We start from the raw sequence: 15999 nt of genomic DNA, 5'->3' as shown, positions 1-15999 counted from the left end.
CACACACACTGTGATAAATTACAGACAAACATACATATGAATTAGGAGCAGGAGTAGACCACTCGGCCCCTCGAGCCTGCTCTGCCATTCAATAAGATCATGGCTGATCTGAATGTAACCTCAACCCCACATTCCTGCCTACACCAATAACCTTTCACCCCCTTGTTAATCAAGAATCTATCCAGCTCTGCCCTAAAAAATATTCAATGACACTATTTCCACCGCATATTGAGTGAGAGTTCCAAAGACTCACTACCATCTGAGAGAAGAAAAATTCTCCTCATCTCTGTCTTAAATGAGCGACCCCTTATTTTTAAATGCTGACCCCTAGTTCTAGATTCTCCCACAAGAGGAAATATCCTCTCCACATCCACCCTGTCAGACCCCTCAGGATCTTAAAGGTTTCAGTTAAGTTTCCTCTCACTCCTCTAAATTCCAGTGGATACAAGCCTAACCTGTCCAAGCTTTCCTCATAAGACAACCCACCCGTTCCTGGTATTAGTTGAGTAAACACTTTCTGAACTGCTTCCAACACATTTACATCATTCCTTAAATAAGGAGACCAGTCTCACCAGTGCTCTGTACAATTGAAGTTAACCTCCCTACTTTTGGAATCAATTCCCCTCAATAAATGATAACATTCTATTAGCTTTTCTATTACTTGCTGTACCTGCATACTAGCCTTTTGTGATTCATGCACTGGGACACCCAGAACCTGACAGCTTTGCAATCTCTCACCATTTTGATAATCAGCTTACTTTTTATTCTTCCTGCCAAAATGAACAATTTCACATTTGCCCACATTGTCCTCCATTTACCAGATCTTTGCCCACTCACTTAACCCTTTGTAGCCTCCTTATGTCCTCTTCACAATTTACTTCTCTACCGACCTTTGTGTTGTCAGCAAATTTAGAAACCATTCCTTCAGTCCTTTATTCCTCCTACCAGCTACCCCATGACTAACAACCACAAAGAAATAAAATCAAAATACCAGGGATGCTGCAAATCCGATTTTAAAACAGAAAATGCTGGAACAAACTCAGCAGGTCTGGAAGCATCTGTGGAGAGAGAGAAGCAAAGTTGATGCTTCGAGTTCAATATGACTCTTCTTCATTCTGGCTTCACTTTAGCTACTGCTAAACTGGAATTAAAAGTTGGTCATTTTATCCACGTGAATAATGGATAATAAGATGTTAGATAAATGTTCAGAAAGTCAAACTGTAACTGATTAAAGAAAATCAGAAGAGTGGAGATGCTGGGAATAGGAATGTTCTAATGAAAGATGATCGAGCTAAAACTTTCGCTCAGTTTCTCTCTCCAGATTTCCCCTGACCGGAGGAGTGTTTCCAGCATCCTGTTAGATCAGGTACTTCCACGTCAAGAGGTCTGATTGTTTTTTTCCCCAAAATATGAGACATCCCACAGTGATAAATGTGTTACATTGGGTCTGAGCTCTGAGATTTGTATTTTTTTTTGGGAGGGGGGGCATGGTGCTGGATCTCAATGCTGCCCTCAGTCTGACGTCACAATGATGTTTGAGCTCTCCTTCATCCTGGCTCAGGACTAACACAGATAGAGTGAAGAGAATGAGCAGAAACAACCATCCCAGCCAGGGGATGTGTAACACTGTCAGGGTGACAGGGAAGGAGATGGAAGAAGGCATGAAGATTACAGGGATAGGGGGAGACGAGACCCTGGAGGGATTTGAAAACAAGAATGAGAGTTTTAAATCGAGGCATTGTTTCACCAAGAGCCAATGTAGGTTAGTGAGCACGGGGGTGATGGATAAACAGGACTTGGTGTGAGAAAGCACACAGCCAGGAGAGTTTTAGATGATCTCACGTTTCCATGTGAGGGTGGGGTGAATGTGAGAGGCCGGCCAGGAACGTATTGGAATCGTCAAGTCTAAAGGTAACACGGACATGGATGAGGGTTTGAGCAGCAGATGAGCTGGGGTGAGGTGGAGATAGGCGATGTTATGGAGATTCAAATATCTGGTACTAGTGATGGTGTAGGTATGCCTGATGTTAGATATGACAGATGGTCAGAAACTCAGCTTGGAGTCAGATAAGACACTGAGATTGTAAACATTGTGGTTCAGTCTCAGACAGTTCCCAGGGAGAGGGATGGACTCGGTAGTTAGGGAAAGGAATTTGTAGTAGGGACTGAAGGCTTTGGTCTTCCCAATTTTTGGTTAGAGGAAATTTCTGCTCATCCAGTACTGGGTGTGGGATAAGCAGTTTGATAATTTAGTAACAATGGAGAAATGGAGAGGGATGGTGGTGAGGTAGAGCTGGGCATTGTCAGTGTACGTGTGAAAACTAACACGGTGCTTTTGGATGATGTCACCTGGTGGCAGCATGTAGATGAGAAATAGGAGGGGCCAAGGATAGATCCTTGGGGGACACCAAGTACGAGGGCTTTGGAGAGGAAAGGGAGGTCGGAGATGGGGCAGTAGTTTGTAAAGATATTGGGGTCAAAGGGTTTTTTTTTGGGTGATGACATTGGATTTAAAGGTGGAAGGGACAGGACCTGAAGAGAGAATTGTTAGCAATACAGCTAAAATGGAGAAGTTGGCTGGTCAACAGGGAATAGGGTCAAGGGAGGAGAAGGTGGGTCTGATGGACAAGGTGAGCACAGAGAGGGCACGATGGGAGAGAAACTGGAGAAAGAAGTGAGTTGTAAATGGAGGAACTTCAGAGGCAGTCTGGCCTGGTGGGCTAGTGGGAGGGAAGCAGGAGAGGCAGCTGATCGGATTGTCTCAATCTTAGTGACAAAGAAGCTCCATGAGCTTCTCACACTTGTTGGAGGTGAGGATGGAGGAGACGGGGGAGAGGGAGAGTCCTTCAAAAGGAACTAGCCTCTGTCTGAGAGATTAAAAAGACTTGAAACACAGTGTGTTGAACAGAAAGGTGATTTATTTTTCTTTACCCAGAATATTAACACCTATAACTGGGCTGGAGTTCGTTAGCATCATCAGAAACCGACCACAGTTCCATCCCGGATGTGATTAACAGCAAAATCACATCACAAGTAGTTACGTGTGAATTCGCTGGTGTGTCAGCAGGTGGCATGACTGAATGAATCCCTTCCCACACACGGAGCAGGTGAATGGTCTCTCCGCAGAGTGAACCCGCTGGTGTATCAGCAGATGGAATGACCGAGTGAATCTCTTCCCACACTCAGAGCAGCTGAACGGTCTCTCCCCGGTGTGAGTGCGTTGGTGAACAATCAGACCAGATGATCGCCTGAACCCAGTCCCGCAATGAGAGCACTTGAATGGTCTCTTGTCAGTGTGAACACCCCGATGGACAACCAGTTCCTGGGAACCTTTGTAGCACTTGCCACAATCAGGGCATTTAAAAGGTCTCTCATCAGTGTGAACTCGCTGGTGTGAGAGGAGGTTGGATGAGTGAGCAAATCTCTTCCCACACACAGTGCAGGTGAACGGTTTCTCCCCAGTGTGAACTCGCAGGTGTACAGTGAGCTGAGGTGAATGCTTGAACCCAGTTCCACAGTGAGAGCACCTGAACGGTTTCTCGTCAGTGTGAACACGTTGATGGGACATCAGCTCCCGCGAACTTTTATAGCACTTCCCACAGTCAGAACATTTAAAAGGTCTCTCATCAGTGTGAACTTGTTGGTGTCTCAGCAGGCTGGATGACTGAGTGAATCCCTTTCCACACTCAGAGCAGGTGAACGGTTTCTCCCCAGTGTGAATTCGTTGGTGTACTGTGAGGTGAGTTCCTGTCTTGAACCCAGTCCCACAGTGAGCGCACTTGAAAGGTCTCTGGTCAGTGTGAACACGTTGATGGGACATCAGTTCCCGTGAGCTTTTATAGCACTTCCCGCAGTCTGAACATTTAAAAGGTCTCTCGTCAGTGTGAACTTGTCGGTGTCTCAGTAGGGTGGATGACTGAGAAAATCCCTTTCCACACTCAGAGCAGGTAAACGGCCTCTCCCCAGTGTGACTGCGCCGATGAGTTTCCAGTTTAGACGGGGATCTGAATCCCATTCTACAGTCTCCACATTTCCACAGTTTCTCCCTGTTGTCTCTGCATTTATGTTTTGACAGGCCAGATGATCGGCTGAAGCCTCGTCTACAAACAGAACACGTGTACGGTTTCTCCCCACTGTGAACGGTGCCTTTTCCTTCCATGTTCAAAATCCGATGATATTCAGGTTACAATAAATTGGACAACTCCGTCAGATCCTGATGTGATGTTTGGTTTGGGTTTCCCGACTACAAATCCTCCCCTTCTAATACCCTGTGAAACTGATTTAAAAGAAAAAAATGGAATGAGAAAGAACCCACAAAAACACAAAGGCAGGTTGTGAAATTGAGCTGAATGAATCTGGGAATTTGTGGGGCCAGCACTAGAAAAAAGTAACCATTAAAACTGCTGGATTGTCATAAAAACCCAACTGGTTCACATGCTCCTGCTCCCCTGGATGGAGATGGAGGGAGATTCCATCAGAATTCTTATCGAGATGCAGATATCACCTTCACTACCTGCTGCTCCCCCCTCTCTTTTCGGTCTATCTCTTCTCTCTCTCTTTCTGTCCTTCAATAAATGCCAGAATCTTGTGTAGACCCAGACCGGGTGGCAGATTCCCTTCCTCGATGGACATTAGTGAACCAAACTTGACTATTCTAATTCACTTCTGGACGGCATCCCATATTCAAACCATCAGAAAATTGAGATTTTCTAAATCTCCACTGTCTATGTTTTCTGCACTGAGTCCTGTTCGCTCACTGATCTAGAAAGGCTTCTGGTTAAACAGTTTCAAATTCTTATCTTTGTTTTCAAATCCCTTCTTGCTGTTCGCTGTTGCCAGTCACACAGACTTTCAGCACACATAAGACAAACATACATTGAGGTCATGATGAATCAAGTGACTCCGTCAGATCCTGACCTGATGTTTGGTTTGAGTTTTCTGCCTTCAAAACTGCTCTTCTACTATCCTGTTCAAAAAAATGGCAACACTGTCAACCTCAGAACAAACATTGAGAAGAGACAAACATTTCCCTCGGTTTGGGTTTTCTGTGTGTAAAACCTCCCCTTCTAACCCCCTGTAAAAGGAGTTTCCAAAATCCATCCCTGTTAGTCCAGGATAGAAATTCACAAGATTGTCTCCTCCTGTTACCTGGACCAGGATGACCGCGCATGCGCCCTGCTGCACACAGTGATAAAGATGGCGGACATGAACCCGTGACTGTCAGCGGAGACGGGGCCCTGCAGTTGACGCCCTGTTTTGGTGGAAGCACCGGATCGTTTCGTTCTTTTTTCGGGGCTTTGAATCGCCACTGGGTGTTTATGAACCATCTCCACCCACTCCGCCGCCTCCATTACCCTCGAAAATCGACCATTTTTCCCTGGTTCCGGAGCCGAGACAACCGCCTCCCCGCAGCTGCAGCACTCACACTGCGCATGCGCCGTTTGGAAAGCCCACAGCGCATGCTCCGTTCGTAACTCACCACTGCGTCTGCGCAAACGCTCCTTGGAGTGTGGATAGGGCATATTCTGATTCACCGCGAATGCTGGGTAAAAGTGCCGCCATTGATACCTCATCTTGTTGAATATACAATTAGATCTTGTGATCCAATTACGATTGGAGCCATAGGTCCAAGATATAAAATTATTAAAAACACTAGCACGGCAACCAAAGTGCATTGGCACTTATGTCCTGGGTATCCTTCAGAGCAGAACAAAGCCCTACAGTTAGATGTGAACTCACTGGAGCCTCAACAGGTGGGGTGAACCAGTGATCCCCCCCCCATTCATAGAACATTTAAACCGTGTCTTGCCTGTTAATAATACATCGATTCTGGGTCAAATCCCTTATATGTTTAAAGCTGAAGTGTTAACAGGTCAGCCCACATGAAGACATATAAATTTCCATGGGATGTGGGTGTCGGTGGCAGGGTCAGCATTTAAAACCCATCCCAATTTGCCCGTGAACTGAGTAGCTCGCCGGGCCATTTCAGAGCGTATTTAAGAATCAACCACAATACTGTGTGCCTGGAATCACATGACCAAGTAGGGAGGGCAAATTTCCTTCCCTCAAGGGCGTTTGTGAACCAGATAGATTTTTAGAACAATCGATGAAGGTTTCATAATCGCCATTGCAAAGACTCGCTTTTAAATACAGAATTTATTTCCTGAATTTAAAGTTTCATCAGCTGCTGTGGTGGGATTTGAACCCATATCTCCAGAAGATTAGCTGGTCTCTAGATTACTAATTCTCATAATGACATTGCCACTACACTAGCATCTCTCTCAAAGCACCGAATTGATCTCCCTCCGGTGTGACTGTGCTGCTGTGTCAGTAAATCCAGTGATTCTATTTCCACTTTCAGCTGCTGAATGATCTCTTCATGGCGGGATTTTATCCATGAGTTCCAGCTAAGACAGAAATCTCAAACCCTTCTGCTAATGAATTCCACATTCGTAACATTCCCCAGTTTAAAAAAAAAGCAAAGTACTTCAGATACTGGACATCTGAAACAAAAACAGGCAATGCTCAAAGTGCTCAGCAGATCTGCCACTATCTGTGAATACATCTGTGACCTTTCATCAGAACAGCACTGCATCAGTACACAGACCTGAAATGTTAACTCTGTTTCTCGAACCACAGATGCTGCCAAATATGTTGAATATTTGAAGCATTTTCTATTTCTATCTCTGGTTAATGAAGTTGCTCTGGAATTGCGCATTAGGTTTATTGGTGGCTAACTTATTTTTATTCTGAAGAAAAGTCATGTGGACTCGAAACGTTAACTCTGTCTTTCTCTCCACAGATGCTGTCAGACCTGCTAAGATTTCCAGCATTTTTTGTTTTTGTTTTAGATTTCCAGCATCCGCAGTATTGTGCCTTTATTTTTATTCTTGCTGATTTTTAAGTAGAAATATCTTCCACTTGTCTCCCCTGTCAAACCCTTTCAGAACCTTAAGGGCCTCGACAAGGCCATCCTGCACTCTCTTTAACAGAGAAAACATATTCAACCTGTTCAGCCTTGATAGTTCTGACTTGCCATTCCTTGCATCATTCCAGCAAATATTTCTTGTACCATGTACAACGTTCCTATATCTATTTTATAACATGGGGACCGAGCTAATTTGAACATCAAATTCATCATTCTCTCTAAATAATCTATGTTGGAAAGGTCATGTTGTAATATCGCATGTATCTATGATCAGACAGGCATGTACCTTCAAGAGAGCTGATTGTGACATCATACATATGCGATATTCTGACATCAGACCATGCGATATTGTGCCATCAGATCATGTGATATTGTGACGTCAGACCAAGTGATATTGTGACATCAGACCATGTGATATGCTTGTATAAAAGTACCAGCCCCGCCTTGAATGACAGCCCCTGTGCTTTGGAATCCATCAGGAAAGTCAGTTCGTCAATCAGCCTGTTCAGCAATACAGCCCAGACCATATAGATGTCTGTGATAGAGTTGTCATGTATGTAGTTGCCCTATGAATAAACCTTTTGATACTTGTTCTATGCAAAATCTCTGTCTCATTGTTCATGTGATAGGAGCTAACATAATGACACAAGAAAAAATCAGTGGCTGGTGTCGGTTATTGAATACACTGCTGGAGGTACAGCTTTTTAAGTATCTTTACCTGAAACATGAACATTACTTTAGTTTTCTGCAGCAGTACATTACTCCGAGTTCAGGGAAGTCCACAAAACGTCCCGAAGTTCAGATCTGGCCCATGACACATCCACAGACACCAAGCACCATTGCCGGCTGCTCTTCACTCCCTCAGCACAGCTCCAGCCTCTCCCTGTCGTTTAGTACTCCACACACCATGGCTGTTTCCTGCCTGCTCCTGTTGCTCTATCAAGTGATTAAATACGACTCCGCAATGTGTACAGGAATTCTTTCCCAGAGTGTGCAGGAGCAATCAGTTGTTTAAACCGCATCAAAAAGGCGGTGAGTAATGGTGCAGGGATTGAAGGGGCCGGAGCTGGGAGTGGTGGTGAAGGAAGGTGACAGCAGGAGATTAAAGTGAGGGAAGGGGAAGGAATATTAGTATGGAATTGGAGGGAGGGGGAAGGAGTATCAGTGTGGAATTGGAGAGGGGGAAGGAGTATCAGTGTAGAGTTGGAGGGAGGGGGAAGGAGTGTCAGTGTGGAATTGGAGAGGGGGAGGTGTGTCAGTGTGGAATTGGAGGGAGGGAGAAGGAGTATCAGTGTGGAGTTGGAGGGAGGGGGAAGGAGTGTCAATGTGGATTTAGAGGTAGGGGAAGGAATCTCATTATGGAATTAGAGGAAGGCGGAATGTGTGTTAGTGTGGAATTGGAGCTAGTGGGAAGGAATCTCATTATGGAATTGGAGGGAGGCAGAATGAGTGTCAGTGTGGAACTGGTGGGGGGGAGGAGTCTCACTGTGGAATTGGAGGGAGGGGAAACAATTGACAATGTAAACTTCGAGGGAGGGAGCAGGAGCAGTTAGAGGAAGAATTAGGAAGTCATCTCCATCCTGACTCTGCATCTTCCATATTAAAACTTGAATTGAACCTATCATTCTCCATCTTGAGTATATTCACATGGAAATGCAGGAACTGTTGGACACTAAGGGAATTGATGGGCGGGAAAGTGGAGTTGAGGTGGAAGATCATTTAATGGTGGAGCAGGCTGAAGGGGCCGTATGGTCTACACCTGCTCCTATTTCTTGTGTTTTTTGAACATCACTGAGAATCATTTCGATTCAAGCACAGCAGATGGAGCACCCGCCATTTCCCTTCCTCCCACCCCACGTACCAGGGCCTCAGACACACTTTCCAGGTGATGCAGTGATTTGCTTGTCCTTCTTGCAATTTAATATTGTGTATTCACTGCTCACAATGTGACCTCCCCTACACTGAGGACACTAACTCCTGATTGGGTGACTGCTTTGTGGGACATCACTATTCAGTCTGTGAGTGTGGCCTTGAGCTTCTGATCATTTACCAGTTTAATTCTCCCCTTCCCCAGTCCCACTCAACTCTCTGTCCTCGGCCTCCCGCACTGTCCCAATGAATCTCAAAGGAAACTGGAGGAACAACAGCTCATCTTTGGTTAAACACTTTCCAGACTCAACATTCATTTCAAGAATTACAGATAATAACCATCACTACAATTTTTTTCAGACAGTAGGTGCTGGTAATGTTCCTGCTGTGAACATTTATCCCTCCTCTAGTCCTGTCCTTTCTTTCACTTGTCTCATTAGTTTATTTCCTGATCTCATTATCACCCAATGTTGCCTTGGACCATCATCCCCTTTGTCATTTAACCACTCCAGCCTTCCATCCTATCACAAAACCGTTGGTTCCTTCCTCCTTTCCCACTCTCTTTTCCCTGACTCTGTACTTGTTTGAAAACAATTAAAGCATTGAAAGATGAGCAGGAACTTCTGTAGTGCCCAGTCTGCTAAGTTCTTCAGTGTTAACAAACTTTCCTTGACCCAATGATACGAATAGTTGGACTGGGGATTATTATTGTGTTTTTCAATCAAAAAAGATATATTTAAGCTATTATTTACAATTTACTTTTTTAAATGACATTTATTCTGATCAAGTATGTCCCCATTTTTCTCAGTCGATAGATACAATCGAATTCCCCTTGCTGCTCAACCTGTTACAGAGGCTGTTATAGAAAAGAGGGAAAGGTTTGCTACAGCTATACAAAGCCGTGGTTAGGTTACACCTGGAGGACTGTGTATAGTTCTGGGAACGGCACCTTATTAAGGAACAATATTTGCCTTGAAAGTTTCAGAAGAGCCGCATTGATTAGGTTGGTGGGTTTTGGAAATTGGAAGTTGTACAAACACAGCTTGTGGCACTATTTAACCTCACTGTTCACTTCATGTTCATGTCTAACACACTTGATGCTGTTATTGTGTTTGTATTGTGTTTGAACCAAACATGCTATTATTGGGCGCTCTCACTCCTGCAACCCGGGTTTGGCCCTCCTCAGGGAATGTTGTTTTCTTGTTGCTGTGTGAACTGTCACAGTGAACTGATCTTGGAGTCTCTTTCCCCTGGGATGATCAAAACCCATCACTTCTCTTCTTCCTTCATTCTCACTCTTTCATTCCCAGTTTGAGTCGGTTCTCCTTTCGGGCTCTTCAACAAATCCATTTGGGTGGGCAAGTGGCAGCTGGAATTTAATGTAGGGAAGTGTGAAGTGATTCATGTTGGTCGGAAAAATGAGAGGAGGCAACATGAAACAAAGTGTACAATTCTAAAGGGGTTTATCCGTTACACAGCAAGTGGTTAGGATCTGGAATGCACTGCCTGGGAGTGTGGGGGAGGCAGATTCAATCGTGGATTTCAAAAGAGAATTGGCCAGAAAATGTAGGTCTCTGGGGAAAAGGCGGGGGAGTTGGACCAGGTGAGTTAGTTTCCAGAAGAGTAAGAGATCTCCCTTTTCAGATGGAGATGAGGAGGTTTTTTCTCCCGCCAAGGGCCGTTGGTCTGTGAAAATATTTTCCCCAGAAAGCAGTGGAGGCTGGGTCACTGAATTTATTCAAGGCAGAATTAGACAGATTTTTGACAGACAAGGGAGTCAAGGCTTATGGGGGCAGACATGAAAGTGGAGTTGAGATCACAACCAGATCAGCCATGATCTTATTGAATGGCAGAGCAAACTCAAAGGGCTGAATGGCCGACTCCTGTTCATAACTCCTATGTCCCTATGAACCGGGCCGAATGGCCTCTATCTGTGGTGTAACCTTGGCTCTGCTTCTCTAATACTGAGTGGCTCCAGTGGCAAAATGGTTCAATTTATGCTCCTGTAATGTTCTAATTCAATGCTGATACCGCTCAAGGCAATGGTTACAGCGACGTACTGAATGGTCGAGCAGTCTCAGGGGTTCGATTTCGAACTCCAGCTTTTTCAGGAAGCCATGGGTTCAAGTCCCACAGCAGCAAACATTTCCGCTCATCTGACATTTCAACAAATCCATCAAGGGGTGCTTGGGGTAGCTGACGCCTGCGGTGTTTCATTTTGGTCAGAAGAACGAGGATAAATTGCAGGGTGACCAGATATGGCAGGGACCGAGTCCAGCTTTCTCAGTTATAACCATTCTCGGGTTTTATTTGAACAACATTACGGTTTACCTAATGTTTGTAGTCAGGGCCGAGTGGTTAAGGCGATTGATTCAAAACCTACTGGGGTTTCCCCACGCAAGATTGAATCCTGCCAACTGCGCTTTTGGTACCTCCAGAATTAATTATTGGTTAAATAGAATCAAAACCTTCCAAACACTCCTGTCTTTTTCCCCACTTCACTTCCACGTTCCTTCATTTCCGTTCATCTGCAAGCATTCGCCAAATCTGCAGTCGGAAATGGAACAAACTAAGCCAAGTTGGTGACATCCTTGTTTTCTGGGTGTTTGTCTCTCCTTAGGCCCCTGTAACTCTCGGTGTATATGCCTGTGTGTGTTCCTCTGTGTGTTCCAATGTGCTTCAGTTCCCCGAAGTGTTGAACACATTTTTTTTTACCAGTACAAACGTTATTCACGTATTTTACGTATCTTCATGATAAATGGTACAGAGAATAACAGCAGGTTCAAACGTTACCAAAGGAGATCGACCGTTTCTGTGTTTTTTTGAGTTCAGACTGTGAATTGACTCCAGCCTGCGAATTGACTCAGTGCCCACATGTTACACAGCGGAGAACACTTAAACAGACAGTGGATTCACTCAGTGTGACAGTGTGTTCCAGTTCAGGATATGCAATCAGAGAATCAATTTGTATGAGTTGTTTTCAACCCAATATTTCGAATAGGTTGGATGTTATACACATGTTGGATCTAATTTCTTTCGTTTTGTTCGAAATGAACATGAATAAATCTATTTGTGTGGAAACTTACTGAATAAGAGCAGGCCTGGCAAAGTTTGGATAATATTTCCTTGTAGCCAAAGGACACAGCATCTCTGTAGTCAGTTCATGTCTGGTTCCTTGCAGCCTTTCACTGTCCGTCTCTTTTCATTCCACTAAATCTCTTCACTTCTGTACTTGTTCCAGATTTATTGCTCAGCCGACATTTCCATTATTGGTGCCGAACCATGAACTCAATTGGACTGGTTCTGTTGAAGCTGACAGTATTTATGGTGCCAATCAGGAAGGAGTTCATATGCATACGGAGAAATTGCACCAGAGCAACAATTCTCAACCCCTACCCAGGAATTAAACCCGGGCCGCGGAGGTGAAAGCACAGAATCCTAACCGTTAGATAACCTAGGAAATTGCCTGACCAGCTTGCATCATCCACGCCGCTTTTGCCGTTTCTTCACTTGAGACCACCAAGAACGATTTCTGTGAGCTGGGACATGAAATCGACAGTGAGGTGATATAGTCCCACTAGCTGCTCATGTGCAACTTTCAATTTCCAAAACTCACCAACCTCATCACTGAGGCCAACCATTGTGGCCGAGTGGTTAAGGCGATGGAGGCCAAATCCATTGGAGTTCCCCGCTTCTCATTACTTCTGGTTTTAACTGTGTGGCTACAGAGTTAATTATTGATTAAATTAAATAAAATCCATCCAAACACCCGGGCGTTTTCCTATCTCTGTTCATTCACGAAAACATTCACGAAACTTGCAGTTGGAACTGGAACAAAACTTAGTGCCATACTTACTTTCCGAGTTTTTGTCTCTCCTTAGAGACAATCCCTTGCCCTCTGTCACTCTCGGTGTATATGACTGTGCATGTTCCCCTGTGTGTGTCAATGAGGCTCAGTTCCCCAGTTTCAAACGCTATTCACAAAAAAGTTCAGAAACAAAATCAAGAATTGTTCCTCATCTTCATCGACCTGACCAAGGCGTTTGATTCTTTCAGTCGTGAAGCTCTATGGATCTTCCTCCAGTGCTTTGGTTGCCCATTGAAGTTTGTCACCGTCCTGCGACTCCTGCATGACAGCATGACCGCCTCCGTCCTGAGTGGAGGATCTGAAACTGACACCTTTCACATCCGGACCAGGGCCATACAAGGTCGTGTGATCACCCCAACTTGTTCACCATTTACCTGACTGTCATAGTCCACCTCATCCAAGATGACCTACCACCTGGTGTCAACATTCAATATGATCTGGACGGGAAGCTCTTCAACCTTGGTTGCTTCTGGACAAAAACCAAAACTCACCACCATGGACATCCACGACCTTCAGTTTGAGGATGACTGTTGCATGATGGTTCACTCTGTAGGGGATATGCAAAGGACGCTGGGCCTCTTCAATATCTCATATAAGAGCTTGGCCTGTCCTTAAACATCGCCAAGACGATGGTCCTTCACCAACCTTCCCTGGGCCAGTTAAGCATCCCTTGTGCCATCCACATAGATGGGGTGGGCCTATAGTATGTGCAGCACTTCCCTTATCTCGGCAGCCGCCTCTCCCAAGGGACCATTCATCGATGAGGAAGTCCAACACCGAGTCAACTGGGGAGTGAGATTTGAAGTTTCACATCACAGCTAGAAATGTCACACGTGGAACAAGTTGAGAACAAACACACAGATGGAGAGGGGAAGTGGAAATAAAAGAGAAGGGCTGTGATAGGTTACAAAGCACTGACTACAGAGCTGATGGTGCAAGGCAGAATATTATTCCTGTATTACCCATGTCACTTGCAGCTCTAATTTCCTGATATATACCGTGCCCAACATTACCACTACAGTTTGGTGGCCTGTAAACAACAGCCACCAATGTTTGTTCCCTCTTGCTGTTTCTGAGCTCCACCCAAACTGATTCTACTACTTGATCCTTCGATCTAAGATCCTCTCTCTCTAATGTACTGATCTTGGCCCTTATTAACAACACTAGCCCACCTCCTTGTCCTTTTTGCCTATCCTTCCTAAATGATGAAAATCCTTCAATATTGAGGCCAGCCAATCACACTGCTCTTTGAAAGCAGCACACAGAGCCGAATGGCCTCTTTCTTTGCTATAACGTTCCATAAATTGTTACTTCCCAACACAACGGTTACTTATTTCACAGTCATTCTGCCATTTTATAATCCACTCTAGTGAGTGGGTTCAAAGCTTAACACCGTGCAAAAGACCAGAAGGAGTCTGCAACTGTGGATAATCGGCACTGTGCACATTCCTGTAATCAGTATGTGAGAGAATCAGGAAAATGAGGTCCTGGTTTATCTTTACCATGTCATCTTCAAACCCATCCCTGCTAAAATCCTTGGGCTTGACGTTCCCTCTCCCTGCTTTCCAGGGAAATCCCGGGTTCACCAACTGTGTCTACGTCAAGCAGCGAATTGACCTGGGAGCTGGATGGGCAGAGGGAGTTGGACGGGCATGGGGGGCGCCAGGGACAGGGTGGGGGGGGGAAGCAGGGACAGTGTGGGGGGCGCCAGGGACGGGGTGGGGTGGCAGGGACATGGGGGGTGGGGGCAGGGACAGATGTAGAAACAGCTGTGACATGAAAGCGGCAGAATTTGATGTATGTCAGTTACTTTCAGTGATGAATTTCTGCCGTGTGTCGCCTTGTCAGTTTCCCAAGAGCTGCAATGATGAGGTTGGTGGGTTTGAGAAATTGAAAGTTACACATGAGCAGCTTGTGGGACTATTTCACCTCACTGTCGATTTCATGTTCCAGATCACAGCAACTGTTGCTGTCATTGGCTGAAGAAGTCGTTTGTGTTCCATCTAAACAAGCAGTTTTGTGGTAAAAGATCTGAAATGAAAAAAATAAATGGGCAAAAGCAGCATGGGTAAGGCAAACCGACAAGCTTGTTACCAGTTTCCCTGGTGGGCAAGTGGTTAGCATTCAGCGCTCTCACTGCTGCGGCCGGGGTTTGGTTATTGGTCAGGGAATGTAAGTTTTGTGAAATTGTTAAAACGAGTGTTAATTTCTTACTAATTGAAACATTTAACAACTCCGCCAGAATCAGTGGAGTGAGAATTGAAATCTCATCTCACAGCTGAAAATGTCACCGCTCATAGACTCATAGTCACAGAGCCATCGAGGGCAACAGCACAGAAAAAGGTCCTTCGGCCCATCGAGTCTGTGCTGGTCAACCAAGTACTGAACTATTCTAATCCCATTTTCCAGCAATCTGGAACCAGCTGGAACAGGTCGAGAACAAATATGGACACAGAATGAGTGAATGAAAGAAGGAGAAGAGAAGGGCTGGTTGCAAAGCACTGATCAAAAAGATGGTGATGCACGGCAAAATATGGGAGGGAGAAGGACAAATGTTGCTGCCTACTGTTTGCACTGACACAAATATCACTCCTGATGGATCAACCAATCACAACTGCTCTTTGAAAGCAGCACGCCCGGCCGAATGGCCTCTTTCTGTGCTGTAACATTCTATAATTTTATGTTCCCTAACACCGCTGTTGCTGCATTCACAGTCATTCTGCCATATTATAACTCACTCTAGCGAGATTACCTTGTATTTGGCTCCTTTGAAACCAAAATACTGAGTAAATTCAGCGAGTTATCTTCTCATTTCCAGGCAGGGGCAGAAGCAGAAAGAGGTGTGACATGAAAGTGTTTTGAATTTGATGTGTCTCAGTTGCTTTGAGTGATGAACGTCTGTCTTGTAGGTTTCACAGGAGCCGCAGTGATGAGGTTGGTGGCTATTTTGAAAGCAGCAAAATTTGAAACAAACACAATGGTGCCCACTACCCAAAGATTAATAATCTTATGTTCTGCTGACTGAGTCAACGGGGCAAGTTTGAAAAAAAAAAGATCCATATGCCAACATATATGGAGAAAAACATTGTTTTCCACCTGGAGCCTCAGCTTTTCTGAATTTCAAAGTGTAGAAGGGAATCGACCTACAAAAGCCACAAGGTTGCAATACATTCCTCTCAATCATCAATAACATCATTCACATCTTCCACGTCTTCGCTGCACCTCCTTCCAAACCTTGCAAACTCCTCTTGCATCTTTCATCCTGATATTTTTATCTGTAACATTTTCATCTGAAGCGACAGAAATGTGGGCATGAGAGCAGGGTGGAGTGTTG

The 15999-nt window shown here is 44.9% G+C and overlaps 1 protein-coding gene across 1 annotated transcript in view; it reads right to left on the bottom strand.

The window, feature by feature from the left end:
* Window positions 1-3005: 3005 nt before the first annotated feature.
* Window positions 3006-15999, bottom strand: part of LOC144697983 (uncharacterized) — a gene marked incomplete at its 5' end in the record, with an annotated part of 268587 nt that continues 255593 nt past the window's right edge. The window contains 1 exon segment of the mRNA XM_078569934.1: window positions 3006-4004. Within this exon segment, the coding sequence (XP_078426060.1) occupies window positions 3038-4004 (967 nt within the window).

This window comes from Cetorhinus maximus, chromosome 23, assembly GCF_964194155.1.
Source record: "Cetorhinus maximus chromosome 23, sCetMax3.hap1.1, whole genome shotgun sequence".
In the NCBI taxonomy this organism is placed as follows: Eukaryota; Metazoa; Chordata; class Chondrichthyes; order Lamniformes; family Cetorhinidae; genus Cetorhinus; species Cetorhinus maximus.
The sequence above is the reverse complement of the archived record's forward strand: the minus strand, read 5'-3'. Positions and strand labels throughout refer to the sequence as shown.